Source organism: Ictalurus furcatus, chromosome 21 (assembly GCF_023375685.1).
Source record: "Ictalurus furcatus strain D&B chromosome 21, Billie_1.0, whole genome shotgun sequence".
Lineage (NCBI taxonomy): Eukaryota > Metazoa > Chordata > Actinopteri > Siluriformes > Ictaluridae > Ictalurus > Ictalurus furcatus.
Genome location: NC_071275.1, coordinates 11284083 through 11297291, shown reverse-complemented (window position 1 = coordinate 11297291; position 13209 = coordinate 11284083). Strand labels below are relative to the sequence as shown.

At 40.3% G+C, this 13209-nt stretch overlaps 1 protein-coding gene across 2 annotated transcripts in view; it reads left to right on the top strand.

Annotated features, from left to right (window-relative positions):
• Positions 1–13209, top strand: part of megf6b (multiple EGF-like-domains 6b) — a 54307-nt gene that overhangs the window by 3605 nt on the left and 37493 nt on the right. For both annotated transcript variants that reach the window (XM_053653086.1, XM_053653085.1), the window contains 2 exons: positions 995–1104; positions 6824–6928. In XM_053653086.1, the coding sequence (XP_053509061.1) occupies positions 995–1104; positions 6824–6928 (215 nt within the window). The remainder of the gene's footprint in view (positions 1–994; positions 1105–6823; positions 6929–13209) is intronic.

The window sequence follows — 13209 nt, the reverse complement described above, 5'->3', positions numbered from 1 at the left end:
TAAAAATACACACGCTACTATCTTAAATTTTATTTCGTTTACTTACTGTATAAACAATATTTTTGGAAACGGACACAAAACCATTTGATAGACGAGTCTAATTAATAGAGTGCAGTCATATGACATTTAAAATCACTTATTTTTTGCTTTATTTTTTACTATTTAATGACCTTCTCTACCTTATTCCTTTTTTTTAAACACAAATCTGATTTATAAGTGTTTTTTTTCCCAAGAAATTAAATGAAGCAAACATTACCCTTGAAGTTTTAAAACGGTGGGCATTTTAACCCAATGTGAGAGAAAAACATCAGGATTATTCTCTTTCATTCGCTTGTCTTTTTGTTCTCTAACTGGTGGGTTTTCTTTAATGACCCCAAACTGCAAGGTGTCACCATGCTCTTCCAGAAAGCTGCAATTTGACAGGCATTTCTGCGACGTCCTGGCATTCCTACGTGGCTGGAGCTTTGACTTTGCTTTCTCTGTGTAGATGCTAGTGAGCTGAGCCCTGCTCTTAAAAAGCCACCAAGCCTGCAATTAGAGCTCATAAACAGAGAGCCGTGAGCGTGGTGTGACTGAGCCGGAGAGAGCCTCAAACTACAGGGCCCGGTGTCGTGGCTTTAACACGGAGCCTGGGTCTCTCTCATGCTTTGAGAAAGAAACATGAAAGGGTGGAAGACTCTTCACAAATTACACACTGTTTGTGCTTCGCGCATTGAAGTTTATCCCTAAACATTAGTCACGGTTCAGGTCTCTCACTCGCCGTCTAACCGCAGAGTGGTGAGATGTGAGTGCTGAGGTTTTCTTTACACTTACACACCGTGACGATCATCGTGATCATCATCATTGTTGCCATCGGCAAAGCACTGAAAGGAGGTGATAACTGAGTCAAAACATGGCTCTGTAGCAGGTCATTATTAGCGTGGGACTGAATAAAGAGGTTGTTTTGAGGTGATGAAGTTGGAATGTAATAAATGATTGGTGTGTTTTGTTGCAGGACGGTGTATTACACTGCATACAGACAGGTGTATCGACAGAATTATGAGACGGTACACAAGTGCTGCCCGGGATGGTCTCAGCTCAACGGGGAAGCTGGATGTCTGTACCGTAAGTACTGCATTATTTTGGTATTGTGTTCATAATATAATGCATATTTACGATATATGATTGCTCCAGTGTGGAATTTAGTGTCTGCCTTATCTTAGGCTGTATTCACACTAAGCATATTTTTCTGTTTTTTTTTCTTCTTTTAACCACCAGTGCATGTTTTACCGTATGTTCACACTATTAATCACCAAAGCGACATGCATCCGTTAATTTCTCATGTACGTCCCTGACACGGAGCTGAGATTTCAACAAGTGACATTTTAATCAAGATTTTTTTTCTTCAGTTTTACATGAAGTATCACTCGCTACACGCCACAAGAGTCTAACTACGAGCAACACAAGCGACTTGTCACCTGCTAGTGTGAATTCAGGTTCAATGTCTTTGCAGAATAATGCCAAGCGCTTTGTACCTCCTGACCAATTATGTTGCAGCTCGGAGAGCGAGTGAGGAAAGCCAAATTTGAAATATAGCATCAGCAGAAAAACATTTAGTGAGAGCTTAACCATACGTTCTATCAGATTTTTCAGCGTCAGTTTTTTAACGTCGGTCTTTTAGGCCTTGTGTCTAATGGGCTGGACTAACTCGACATCTTTGATGAGATGTCTTTGAGCTGAAATAACACGCATAACTCGTTCAGAAAATAAATAAATAAATAAAGAATGGCCTTGTCATCTTGAAACCTGGCTTTTTTTTTGGCTGCAGTGCTGAGCTCAGAAGAAGAAAAGTGGAAACTGACCAGTAAAACTGAAATAAATCTTCTTTTAATCTACACTACTCCCCAATAAAAATGTTTCTACCAGAACAGGTTGACTCATAGAGATACACTCCATTATGGATGTACAGTAGTAGCAGGGTCAGTGCGGTGTAAACAGAGCAAGGTTCCCGAGCTAGATTCATGGCACTGATCAGGGCAAAGACCTTTAGATAAACACACAGGGTTTCTGCAGACAATTCCCCAGCTACAGGTCATGTAACTGGATCTAACACCACCCTCAAAGGCCTCTTTGTATGTTGGTGAAGGTTATACCGCTCGTTATCCCGGCCAAAACCAAACCCAATGCTTCACCCAATGTGTTTTGAAACACACCAAAAAAGTTTGTCGACACACGTTCCTCTGTGAGGCTCTTTCCATGGCAGCATCTGCTTTGCTTAAGTGGTTCTACTGGAGGATGTTGAGCTTTTTCTTTGTAACTCAAGGCCTTGACAACTCACAGGAGAAAACAGCAGGGTGAAAAAGATGGACGCTCACATGCATCACCCCTGCCTGAAGAGCTCAAGATGCATCTGATTCAATCCTACTACTCGTAACTTTAACTTTTTGGAGCAAAACCACAGATGTGGAAATCAAGGCTGCTGAATGAAAGGTTTTCTCCGGGGTTCTGCTTTCACACACCGGGGAATTAAAGAGTGTCCGGGATAAAGACAGGGTGTAACTGTTACGCTGTCTCCACCATACTGCTACGAAAGCCAGGCTAAGGTAATTAGTCTAATGACTATGTCATTATTTGGCTGCTGCTCCTGTTGGTGCTCGAGTGGCAAAAGTGTTTGGACAATCAAGAGAGGACATATCAAACTTTTTTTCTTTCTCTCTGAAATGTTCCTCTTTTCTTTAAAATCAGCGTGCTCCGTTCAATTAAATATCAACGCCTGAGCCAGATGTAAGATGTAGCTTTACACAGGATTAGCAGGAACCCCTTGTGCAAAGTCAAACAGCAAGTGGGAAGACGTTAACGTCCAGTTTGAGACCCTTAACAAAACCCGTTCTTCATTAAATACAGGAAATAAATGGGAAAAAAAGCCGCACTAATGGGCCTTTTCCCTAGCGCACTTACAGAACACTTGTTTTTCTGTTTCTCAAGTTGACTCGTTGACTCTTCTCATGTAAGTGCTCTTAACCATGAGGATGCTTTGGAAGATTTCCTTAGCTTTCCTTTTCTTTTCGTCCTTCCAGAATCTCTTTCTGCACAATGGAGACATAGAGTAACGCGAACTGGGAAATCAGAAGTGGATTTCGGAACATACTTTCAATTTATTCTAATAAGTGAACAGTTCAGTTGCTCCTCGTTCTACAGCGTCGCGTTCGTTTGTCTTTCTTTTCAGCAGCGGATTAAATCCAGTGCTGAACGGACGTCCACGTGGATCTCAGGAGGTTTTACGGGATGTTCTGAGAGGTGTCAGTGGGTGGTCCGAAGGTCCGCAGATGCCATTTACTTATGTGCAACGATGCGAGCGATCACAAAGGCCACACGACTGTTGATTTCTCTCTGTTTCAGACATGACATTTTCATGACCCATTGTTTCAGGGTCTATTTGCTGCTTTTGAGTGCATTCACACAGGAATGGCCTTTTGTTCCCCCCTCCAGGATTTTCCCGTTCTGCATTTTTCAACGACTGTACTTTGCAGCTAGGCAGAGGGTTTATTCAACTTCTCTCCAAAGTGGTATAATTTAAAATGCTCTGTAATTGTACCTGTTTGGAACAAAATCTCTAAGATGGTTTTTCTCTCTGTGAATGTAATTATCTTGAGACAGAAGTACAATTTGATAAAACTGCATCACATATGATGACCCGGGGCTCTGGTAACTGTAATGAAATCATGATTTTTGTACTTGGATCTGCTGGTTTCAGTTTGAAAAATTTGACCACACCTTAACAGGATTCCTAGAAGTCAACATGTTCGTCTTGCACTCCTTAATCAAGGTGTCTTTGACTAAAAAAACCGAAAGAGAAGGCAACTACATGCCTCGCTCAGTCTCTCATGCATACAGGTAGTGAAGATTATTCTTGGGAAAGCGAGCACAAGGATGTCAGTCATCTAGCAGAAATTCCTCAGTTTCCCATCTCGTGTGTCTGGAGAGATGGACAAGCTTCATCTTTTCCATTCTTCCTTCAGTGGAACTAGGTAGGGAGGTGTATCCTTCCTGTTTCTGATCGATTCTCACTAAAGGAAGGATTGGATCACTTCTTAAAGACACACCGCTGAGGGTGATGTCCTATAGAATTGGAGACACAGGTTCAAATGATGCTACTGTTACCACCCATTTAAAAGGGCTCTGGAGAGGTTCACCTTTTTGCCAGGAGTCCAAGACAGCATAACTGGCTGTGTCAATGAAAGCGACAGTAGCTAATCGTAGTCATCTATAAGCTAGATTATAAGAAAGAGAGCAGTTAGCACTCTCCTCAAACGATGTTCAGGTTGTTTTTTTTTTTATTAATCATGTTGAATGAGGAAATGTGTTTGTGTTTCATCTCCTAATATGGTGGCTGTTATGAGAATTAGCAAAACTGTTAGTAATTAAATTGGGAGAAAATAAGATTGAAAAAAGAAAAGTGTCCCGAGACTCAATGCTCAATACTCACGGCCAGCCATTTATGAATAAAGCAACAGTTTGCAGGACTTGATCTTCAACTGAGGGTTCACTGTTCGATGTAAATGTTAATGAACCATCATTTTCCCATTATGGGTCTAATTATGTAGCTTAAATGAGTTATAAAGGTCTAAAGGTCTACTGTAAAGTTCTTCTGGGTTCTCTGCCTTAACGTACATTTAAGTAATTATTTTTAAGTGGATTGGAATACCACCAAAAACTATCATCAGCTCAGCCTTAATGTTTCTCTGCAGCACAATCATCAGGTCTCAGTCTGATGTGGAAGCCCCAGAGCAGACGAAGAGCATACATCACATTCAGACACGACTACACACATGCATACAGACATACATACACACCTGGCACCAGTGTAACAGACACACATGCAAGCTAAAAGATATGGGGGTCATTAGTTTTGAGAGATGGGTGTTTATGGAATGTGACATCTGGTGGTCTGTACTTTGCCCAAGAGGCACCCATGAGGCACAGAATACTTGATGGATTATATAGCATTCGTTTATGGATTTGTGGATTCCCAGCAGTACACACACAAACACACAACTTAAAGAGAACGAAAGAACTCCTAGCTCAGAGGGATTTAGAGTGTCTGGTGGCTGTAGTTCTTGCTGATTGAAAACACATTCAGCCCCTGTTCTCTTCATCTCACTACTTGGAGGAGCCTACGATCGCTGTGGTGTTTTACCAACAAACAAAAAAAGTCAGTGAAACAGTAAATAGTGAAGGAAATGCTCAGCTGTGATCCAGTAGCTAAAGTTTATTTGGGCCGTATAAATAATGAAAGGCAGAAAATGTTTGAAAAGTCCCAAATGCGTTTCGGGGGATTAAGTGTCTGAGCGTGACACGGCTTGTTCGGTCTCTGTGTAAACCCTGAATACACCACATGAAAGACATGCACAGAACACAACATTAGGATTTTTTTTTTTCAAAGCAAATGACCAAACCTATGCTATGGATCAGCTGTAAAGAAAAGTGCTTGGGTCTAATATTGTGAATATTTGGATATTTAAATATTTTGACATTTCTGAGGCTGACTTATATTAGATACAGAGATACTGTATTGATGAAATTGTGTTATAGAAACAAGGTTTGGGTGGAAGAAATAAGACAGACTGTGAAAAAAAACTACAACAAAATACTTTAAATATGTTTTACAGTTCAGTTTACCAGCTGATGTGGTATAACGAAGTCCTGAATCAGCAAAGGATGCTCCTCTTTCCACTATTTCACTGTTGTTGTTTTTTTTCATATTATAGTTTTACATAATTTTTCCTCCTAACTTTTAATAAAACACTAAATAATATCAGCAAACCAGGGTAGGTGCAGCAACCTATTCAGAAGACCTGACAGGATAACTGCTAACCTTGCTAACTAATGTTTGCTAGCTAGATACCCTCTAGCTACAGGATTTTGTTTGTTCCATAAAAAGAAAACTGGATGTTCACCCTGATAATAATCTTGAACATAGTTATATCCTGTATCTAGGGTATAATCAAGGCTAACCGATGAGTTAATGCTAACATAGCTAGCTAGCTAGCTAGCAAGCAAGCACAAAACCCTAGTTAGTAAAGTTAGCTAGCTAGCTACTTGGAAAAGGTAATAGCCTAAAATGGGGAGACATTCCTATGTTCCCAGGGTCTCAGGTTCCCCAGTTCAGTATTCTGTTAACACACATTAAGTAAAATTTTCCAAAGGTTTTGTGTCGTCAGGACTCGTTTTCTCAGGACCCTATTAACTTTATTGCCTTTTAACTTGAAACACCGAAGACGCATTTAAATGAATAACAACATGCATTTAGTTTTAAAATCCATCCTTCATCCACACTTGAAATTTACGAAAGTTATGAACTTTCATATTGAAAATGAACTAGTTTGCACACGCTGAACCCTCATTTGTGCTGCTCTAAAAATAGCTGCAGAAAAAAAACAACAATAGAAACCCTTACAGAAATTCTAATGGTTATAATGGTCCTTGTGGGTCTCTACTGGTAATGTGTTGGGTTCTGTAGGATTAGAATCTTCTAAATTTACATAAGATCTTGATTCGGCCATTAAAGTGTTAAAACACCAGTGTAATGTTAAATATCGTTACTTGTTATCGTTACATATAATTATACATATATAATATTGTCTGTACAAATACAGTTTCCCACTTACAATGCAGTATATGTACCAAACATTCTGCAAGTATTAATTACAATAACTAATGCTCAGCTGATTGTAAGATAGTATAGATTTACACAGGGCCATTTATTTTATTTTATTTTTGCATGGTTACGTCATGTGTCTGGATTTTCTCATCTTGGCTATCTGTGTCTCTTTCTCTGTGGTAGCTGTCTGCAGCTATGGAGTCTGTTTTAATGGAGGCCGGTGCAGAGAAGGATCCTCGCAGCTCTGCGATTGCCCGGCCGGCTTCCACGGCCCGAGCTGTCAGTATGGTGAGTAAATACAGTTCATGTTTATATCCCGCTCAACGTATGTCACACGTTGGGCTACAGACCCAGTTTGGTTATCAGTGTAGACTTCACAAAGAATGTTTTGTCTGCTAACTGTTATTGGACAGTCACAAGCTCCTACCTTTCAGTCTCGGTATCTTGGCACATCCTTCCTTCCTTCCTTCGTTGTGCTTCCTTAATGACTGAATTTGAGTTTCCTCCTGTCTGATTTCGGTCTCAAGCCGTTGAAGGCCAAGAATTTTATCTCCTGCAAATAAGGAACAGAAGCCGGCAGTGTTAGGAATGGAAGAGGCTGTTGCTTTTTGTGATATCCACACGACAGGAAATTCCTGACACCACTTCTTCCCCCTCCATTATACATGGTAACTGTCCCATCGTATTCAAACAGAATTTAGAACAATTCGGGATCATTTCAGGAAAGGAGTTTTATGAGATGGATTGACAGAACGATGCAACTCCGAACCAGTCACATTGTGTACGATTTATGAACGCTGAAATTTAACGGCATGGACACTGGATGATATGAATTTAAACCAAATTTTGCTGTTGCGCATCATAAAATAATTTTTTGGTTGTGATTGCCGGTCTTGATCTGATTTTGATTGAGTGCACCATGTACATTAATCCTGTCAGAATAGGGCCAATTTAATCTTTTGCTTGTCTGTTGACTATACACAGATACACTGCAAAAGTGTGCCATGAAGCATGTTTATCCGCAGTTTAAGTGTGTTATTGTGAATAAATTCTGATTTTGGTAATAATCTGATCATCAGGATAATTACAAACACTTTCTGTAAATAATCTGGTGATAGGACAACTCTACTTGCCTCCACTTGAGTCGATCGATAATTGGACTTTTTTCTGAGAGCAATGCCCTGTCTCTGCCATGAGTCAACGATTGGCTTGTTAAGCCCTTTCCTCTTTTCTTTTCGGTTCTTTGTTTGGTCTAAACGGCACTTAAGTTACATCCATTCTGCTGGTCCTGCATGTGGTCGACCCCCTGCCTCCAAAATGTCCAACCACACATTTGGAGTGGTAAAAGGAAACGTCAGTTCCACATGACTTTTTCCCACAATGTCGAAGACCTGCTGCCATTGTTTTGTCCTGATTGTGGAAAGCTTTGAATAAGGTCTTGCCCTCTCTTCTTTGGGATGCTATTAGCTCATGAATAGTGTGATGGTTATATTGCTCTGTGATTGACACCCAGCCTGATCGTGGACTGGGATTGGTTCACGGTTACCTGTGGGGTGGGTCTAATAGATTCATAGACTACATGCTGGCCATTGTGGCAGTTCTCTAGAGCTGTAGACATCTGTAGGGTTTAGTGACATGAAATGACGGGAACAATGTGACCGAGGAAAAATATTAAACAAAAAATAAAAGTCGTGTGAAAAAATAAGTACACCCCAATGGAAATTGTTGGTTTTTGACATATATTTGGACAACCAAACGTTTGATCATCTTTGAAACAGTGCCTATTAATGAAGTTGATATACTTGAACAAAACCACAAGGAAAATGATTTTTTTCAATCAGAGCACATTACTCCAAAAGGCCTGGTCTTTGCCTATTGCTCATTGGCAAACTGTAGTTTTGCAAAGGCTTTTTCCTGGCACGCCTCCCATGCAGGTCAAATCTCTTTCTGATTGTAGAAGCATGAACTTTGAAGCCAACGGCTGCAAGACTTACTAGCAGATCCTTGGATGAAATTTTGGGGCTCTTGGAGACTTCTTTTTGCATCAGACGGCCTGCTTTCAGGCTGAAATTGCTGGGAAAATGCTTTGAAATCTGTGCCACTTGTAGATGATTTTCCTTACAGTGGAATGATGTATTTCAAATAATTAAAAAAAAAATCCTTTTAACTCCATTGCCAGACTCGTACGTATACACTACCTTTTTTCTGAAGACCTTACAGAACTCTTTAGATCTTGGCATGATGACACCACACACCTCAATAACAAAGGGAACACCAGGCACTAGATATGAGAGGGGTATAAATAAGACCGGTTCCACCTGCACTCCCTGAGCAGGTTCTAATCACCGGCACGCAATCTTCAACACCTGATTGTAATGTTATGGATTTGAAGGTGTGATAAATTAAATGGTTTTCACATTGGTATTTGGGCTATACATATTTTCAACAAATGTGCAGATTCTCCAAGTGATGTATGACACATCCATCTTAAGTGGCCGCTAAAAAGGAGCAAAATGCCATACATCACAGAAACTTTAACTTAACTAAGATGAAAGATCTTATCCAGACCATAAACCACAGAGATTACATCATAATTTGCCTTCATAGAAAGTCTCTGGATGCAGTACGGTAATATTTTCTCTACTCAGACGCTCTACTCATTCACTCAGTGTTTTTTCAGTTTGAGAAAACTGTCCTTACCAGAGGCACATTTCTCAGCAAGAAGAGCGCTTTTTTTTTTTTTTTTTGAGTGATAGGAAAAGAATTCTTAATAGATGACAAGCCGACATGAGCTCCTTTTTTCATTTTTCTGCCAGTTATGATTTCAATCAGGAGTTCTGCACTAATACACTGTTGTTACCGCATTCCTGTCCATCATACTTACCTGTAATGGTGTACCATGTGGCAGCAAGTGATGACATCCAACATATTCATGTGGGTTTAGCACATAATAATGCTAGGAAAGAAGGACGTACGGAGTTGGCATGCCATGAAGGATGAAGGTCTTTCTGGCTTCGTGCTCTCGGCTAATCATGTTCCCCTGATCATATTCTCCCGTGTTTCTCCATCAACTGCTTGTCCTTGTGCTCTGTGTGGAATTTATCACTAAACAAGTGGTAAACCCAGAGGGTTTTCAGTGGTTGCACCTAAATCCAATCCAACAGCTGTCATTTTTAAGACAGAAGTGTGTAGCACGTGGAAAGAAGGAGCAGGAGCAGAGTTTAGTATCCAGAAAATTAGGTAGAATTTGGTAGACCGTGTAATGCAGCGAATCCAAGTGATCGTCTCGGTCAATCCTATGGCACGTGTGGTCTGACGTTTCTTCAGTTCCCCACTCACAACTTTACTTTCATCTTATCCTTTCACATACACCCTCTCATTAAACGTGTACAGAGACATTATGAAGTAAAATAAAGCTTGACAGGAAGCAGTAGAGATTGTCGGTGCCTCTGCTGAGTTAGTAGTTAACTTGCTTTTCTAATCTAATCTGAGAACAAAGCTAGTACATCAAAAAAAGAATTTTTCACTCTGACTGGAGCAGTATTTAATTTGTGTTTAACTAGTCAGCGCTATCTCTCTCTCTCTCTATATATATATATATGTATGTATGTATGTATGTATGTATACATGGATAGATAGATAGATAAATCATTTCTCATTGGAGCTAAAAATAAATTCTGGACAGGCCACACCCACAAATGACAAACTACAAGTGATACTGCTTGCTAGTGTGAATGTTGGGTAAGTGACTGAGAGCTTTCTTAGTTTCCGACATTGTTTCTCCCATTCACCCCCCCCCAAACCCCCCAAACATTCTACATCCCAGAAAGCCAGAAAACGAGTAAGAACTTCACAGGGTTTTATTATAAACCTGGCAGAGCATCAGTACTTGCAATCAAGTACTAAACATGACCAATTTTTATAATATGTTCGTTCGTCCCATTATTTATAGAGCCCTAAAACGGAGGAAATCAGATAAAGAGAACCGCTCTGACCACACCGGTCTCTATTCACACGCAAAAGAAAGCAATGCGTGTCCTTAGATTTGTAATGACCGTCAGTGCTGTTTACGCATTAACAGCTGCACTTGGTCTACATTCAGACTGCAGACAGACACGGAAAGATACGATCACGTGGTTAACGAGGTCTTCAGATGTGCCCTTCAGAAACAATTTCCGATCTTCTGCCACAGCAGGAGTGTAAACGTTGCCATTTTACATTCAGAGATATTGAGCTCTGAAATTTTTTGTCTTCAAATTGCACAGGTTCACGTGTAGATGTTGGCATGCAATGTAATAAATAATTGGACAGTAACGTATGCTAGTCCCCTAAAATGGCGGAAGATGTATTAAAAGAGTTCTGAGTCCTATAAAAAATCCACATAAACACCCTTGACACTTATGTTGTCCTTTTCAAAATACATAAAGGCTGAACAGGTATACAGATGGAGTGCTCAAATGTGCTAGATGACACTTTGCTAAAATTGTATTATAACAAACCTTAATCTAAGTCGATACAGGACTGGCCTTCTGGATTGCCTGCACACCTTTAAGGATCTATCTAGTATCCTATATGTATCATATATCTTCTTGCAAAGCTTTGTGTGTGTTGAATCCCTGTAAAAATGCTCTCCCCCCCTCCATCCCCAGGCGAGGCTACGAACTCCTCCTGTGTAATTATGGGCTAAGTCACCGGACAAGTATCAGAATTCCTCCATCGGATCCAAGAGTATAGTAATCCCCTTTTCTCTCTAGCGATTTGACCCGTGTCAGTCATCACCATATCTTTTACTCTGGCGTAGTGAAAAAGCTCGGAGCTATACTGAGGTCATAAATCCGCTCACATCTTTTAGATCAGAAGATTGTAGTGGATGATGGATTTCCATGGCACTCCTGTTTTGCTGAATGCAGCAGTGTTGAAGCCGTGCTGGAGGTCCATCACGGTGACCCGGGAGGGTGAGGGAGCAGTGTGCCTAATGAACACGCTTTACGTCAGGTCAACAGGGTCGTATGTGAAGATCTGAGCAGCGAGGCATAATAAATGTAGCTTTCACAAAACCTTCAGTTCTACGGGCCACCGGCATGTCAGATGGACTGGTGATTTAACTATGGTCTGGCTTGGAGATTTTAGCTGTTTGTGTCCTTAATGTTTGTTTTTCTCACTTGCACCCCAACTTGTTACCTGTTTGGTCAGAAGTATTTAAAAGAAAAGTGCTTGATGTCACTTGCGCATTTCTGAACTTTTTTTTAAAAAAACTTTTGGAAGCTCTGCACCTCCTCCAGGATTTCATGTAACCCATGCGAGTGTGAAAGACGTTTTGTGCTTCACAGTGTTCATGGTTCACCGCTACATTTGTCCTCAACCACCTGCTCATGTTCAGGGTTCAGGGTGGGTCAAATCCGGGCATAAACATTTACAATAACACGTCCAGGTTAAATGTTTTTGCTGTTTACATTACAGGAGAATAAATTCAGTTAACCTGTAGACTTGTCCTACATCTCAGGTCAGTTTTCTTGTGTATAAATCAGGCTTAAACCTCATCTCTAAAACATCTGATGTTTTTTTTTTTTCTTGTCGTTGTTAAACATGCCTGCATTCTTGGCTCCAATTTGAGCTATCAAGCATGGAAATGCGAGGTGAACCACTTTCAGCTGAGGGCCATTTTTCATACTATTAAAGTAAAACATTTAATCATGAAACCTCGCGAGGAACAGCAGAGGAATAACGGAGGTTTTCGACGTGTTTCCACAGGTCAGCTGTAAAGATTTACGCAGTGAGAGTTCTAACTCGGCCTTCATCTTGGTTTATAGCTGCGCCTCCGTGTACTAGTAAAAAAAGATTTATGGTCAGTAGAGACTTTGTAATCTTAAAAGGGAAGAACGTAAAAGATGTTCAGTTATGTGGGACCCAAATACCTGCTGTAGACATTTAACCTGACTGTTTATCATAGAATCAATTCAAGCATAGTCATTTAATCAGATCCGTTTGTTGGAGGAATGCATTTACATAACGTCCACCGCTAGTAACAAAAACAGAGGGGAAAAAGGGAAGTGAAGAGGGAAAGACAATATTCGAAATGAAGAAGCAGGATTTTCTACAACTTGTGAATTTTGCAATGTGCAAAAGTGTGAGACTGTGTAGTTTCTACACTTTTCTGGCCACAAGCTTCACGGTCTTGAAGGTTATCGTTATATCGATGCTCTTCCTTGTATGCGGACATTTGTATACTGATTTCTGACACGAACACGCTGGCTTTCCATTCAGATATTTCACAATTTTAAAACAAATTCCCAAAATGTTGACAAAATTAAATGTGAATGAATCTGTTTTTCTGTCGAGGTCATAAACAATTCAAACAAGACGATGTTTGACAGAAGAAGGTACAGATTTTTACGATGAGGGAGAAGGAGAAGGCTAATATGAAGCATCAACATCATTCTTGTGCGGTTTCCTGTTCTTTATTGCTGTACTTCCTGTGGTGATACTTAGTGAAACATTGAGTAATTACTGCAGACCCCCACCAAGCCTTCAGTCACATTCATCATCCTTAATGACTGTAACGCTCTCTG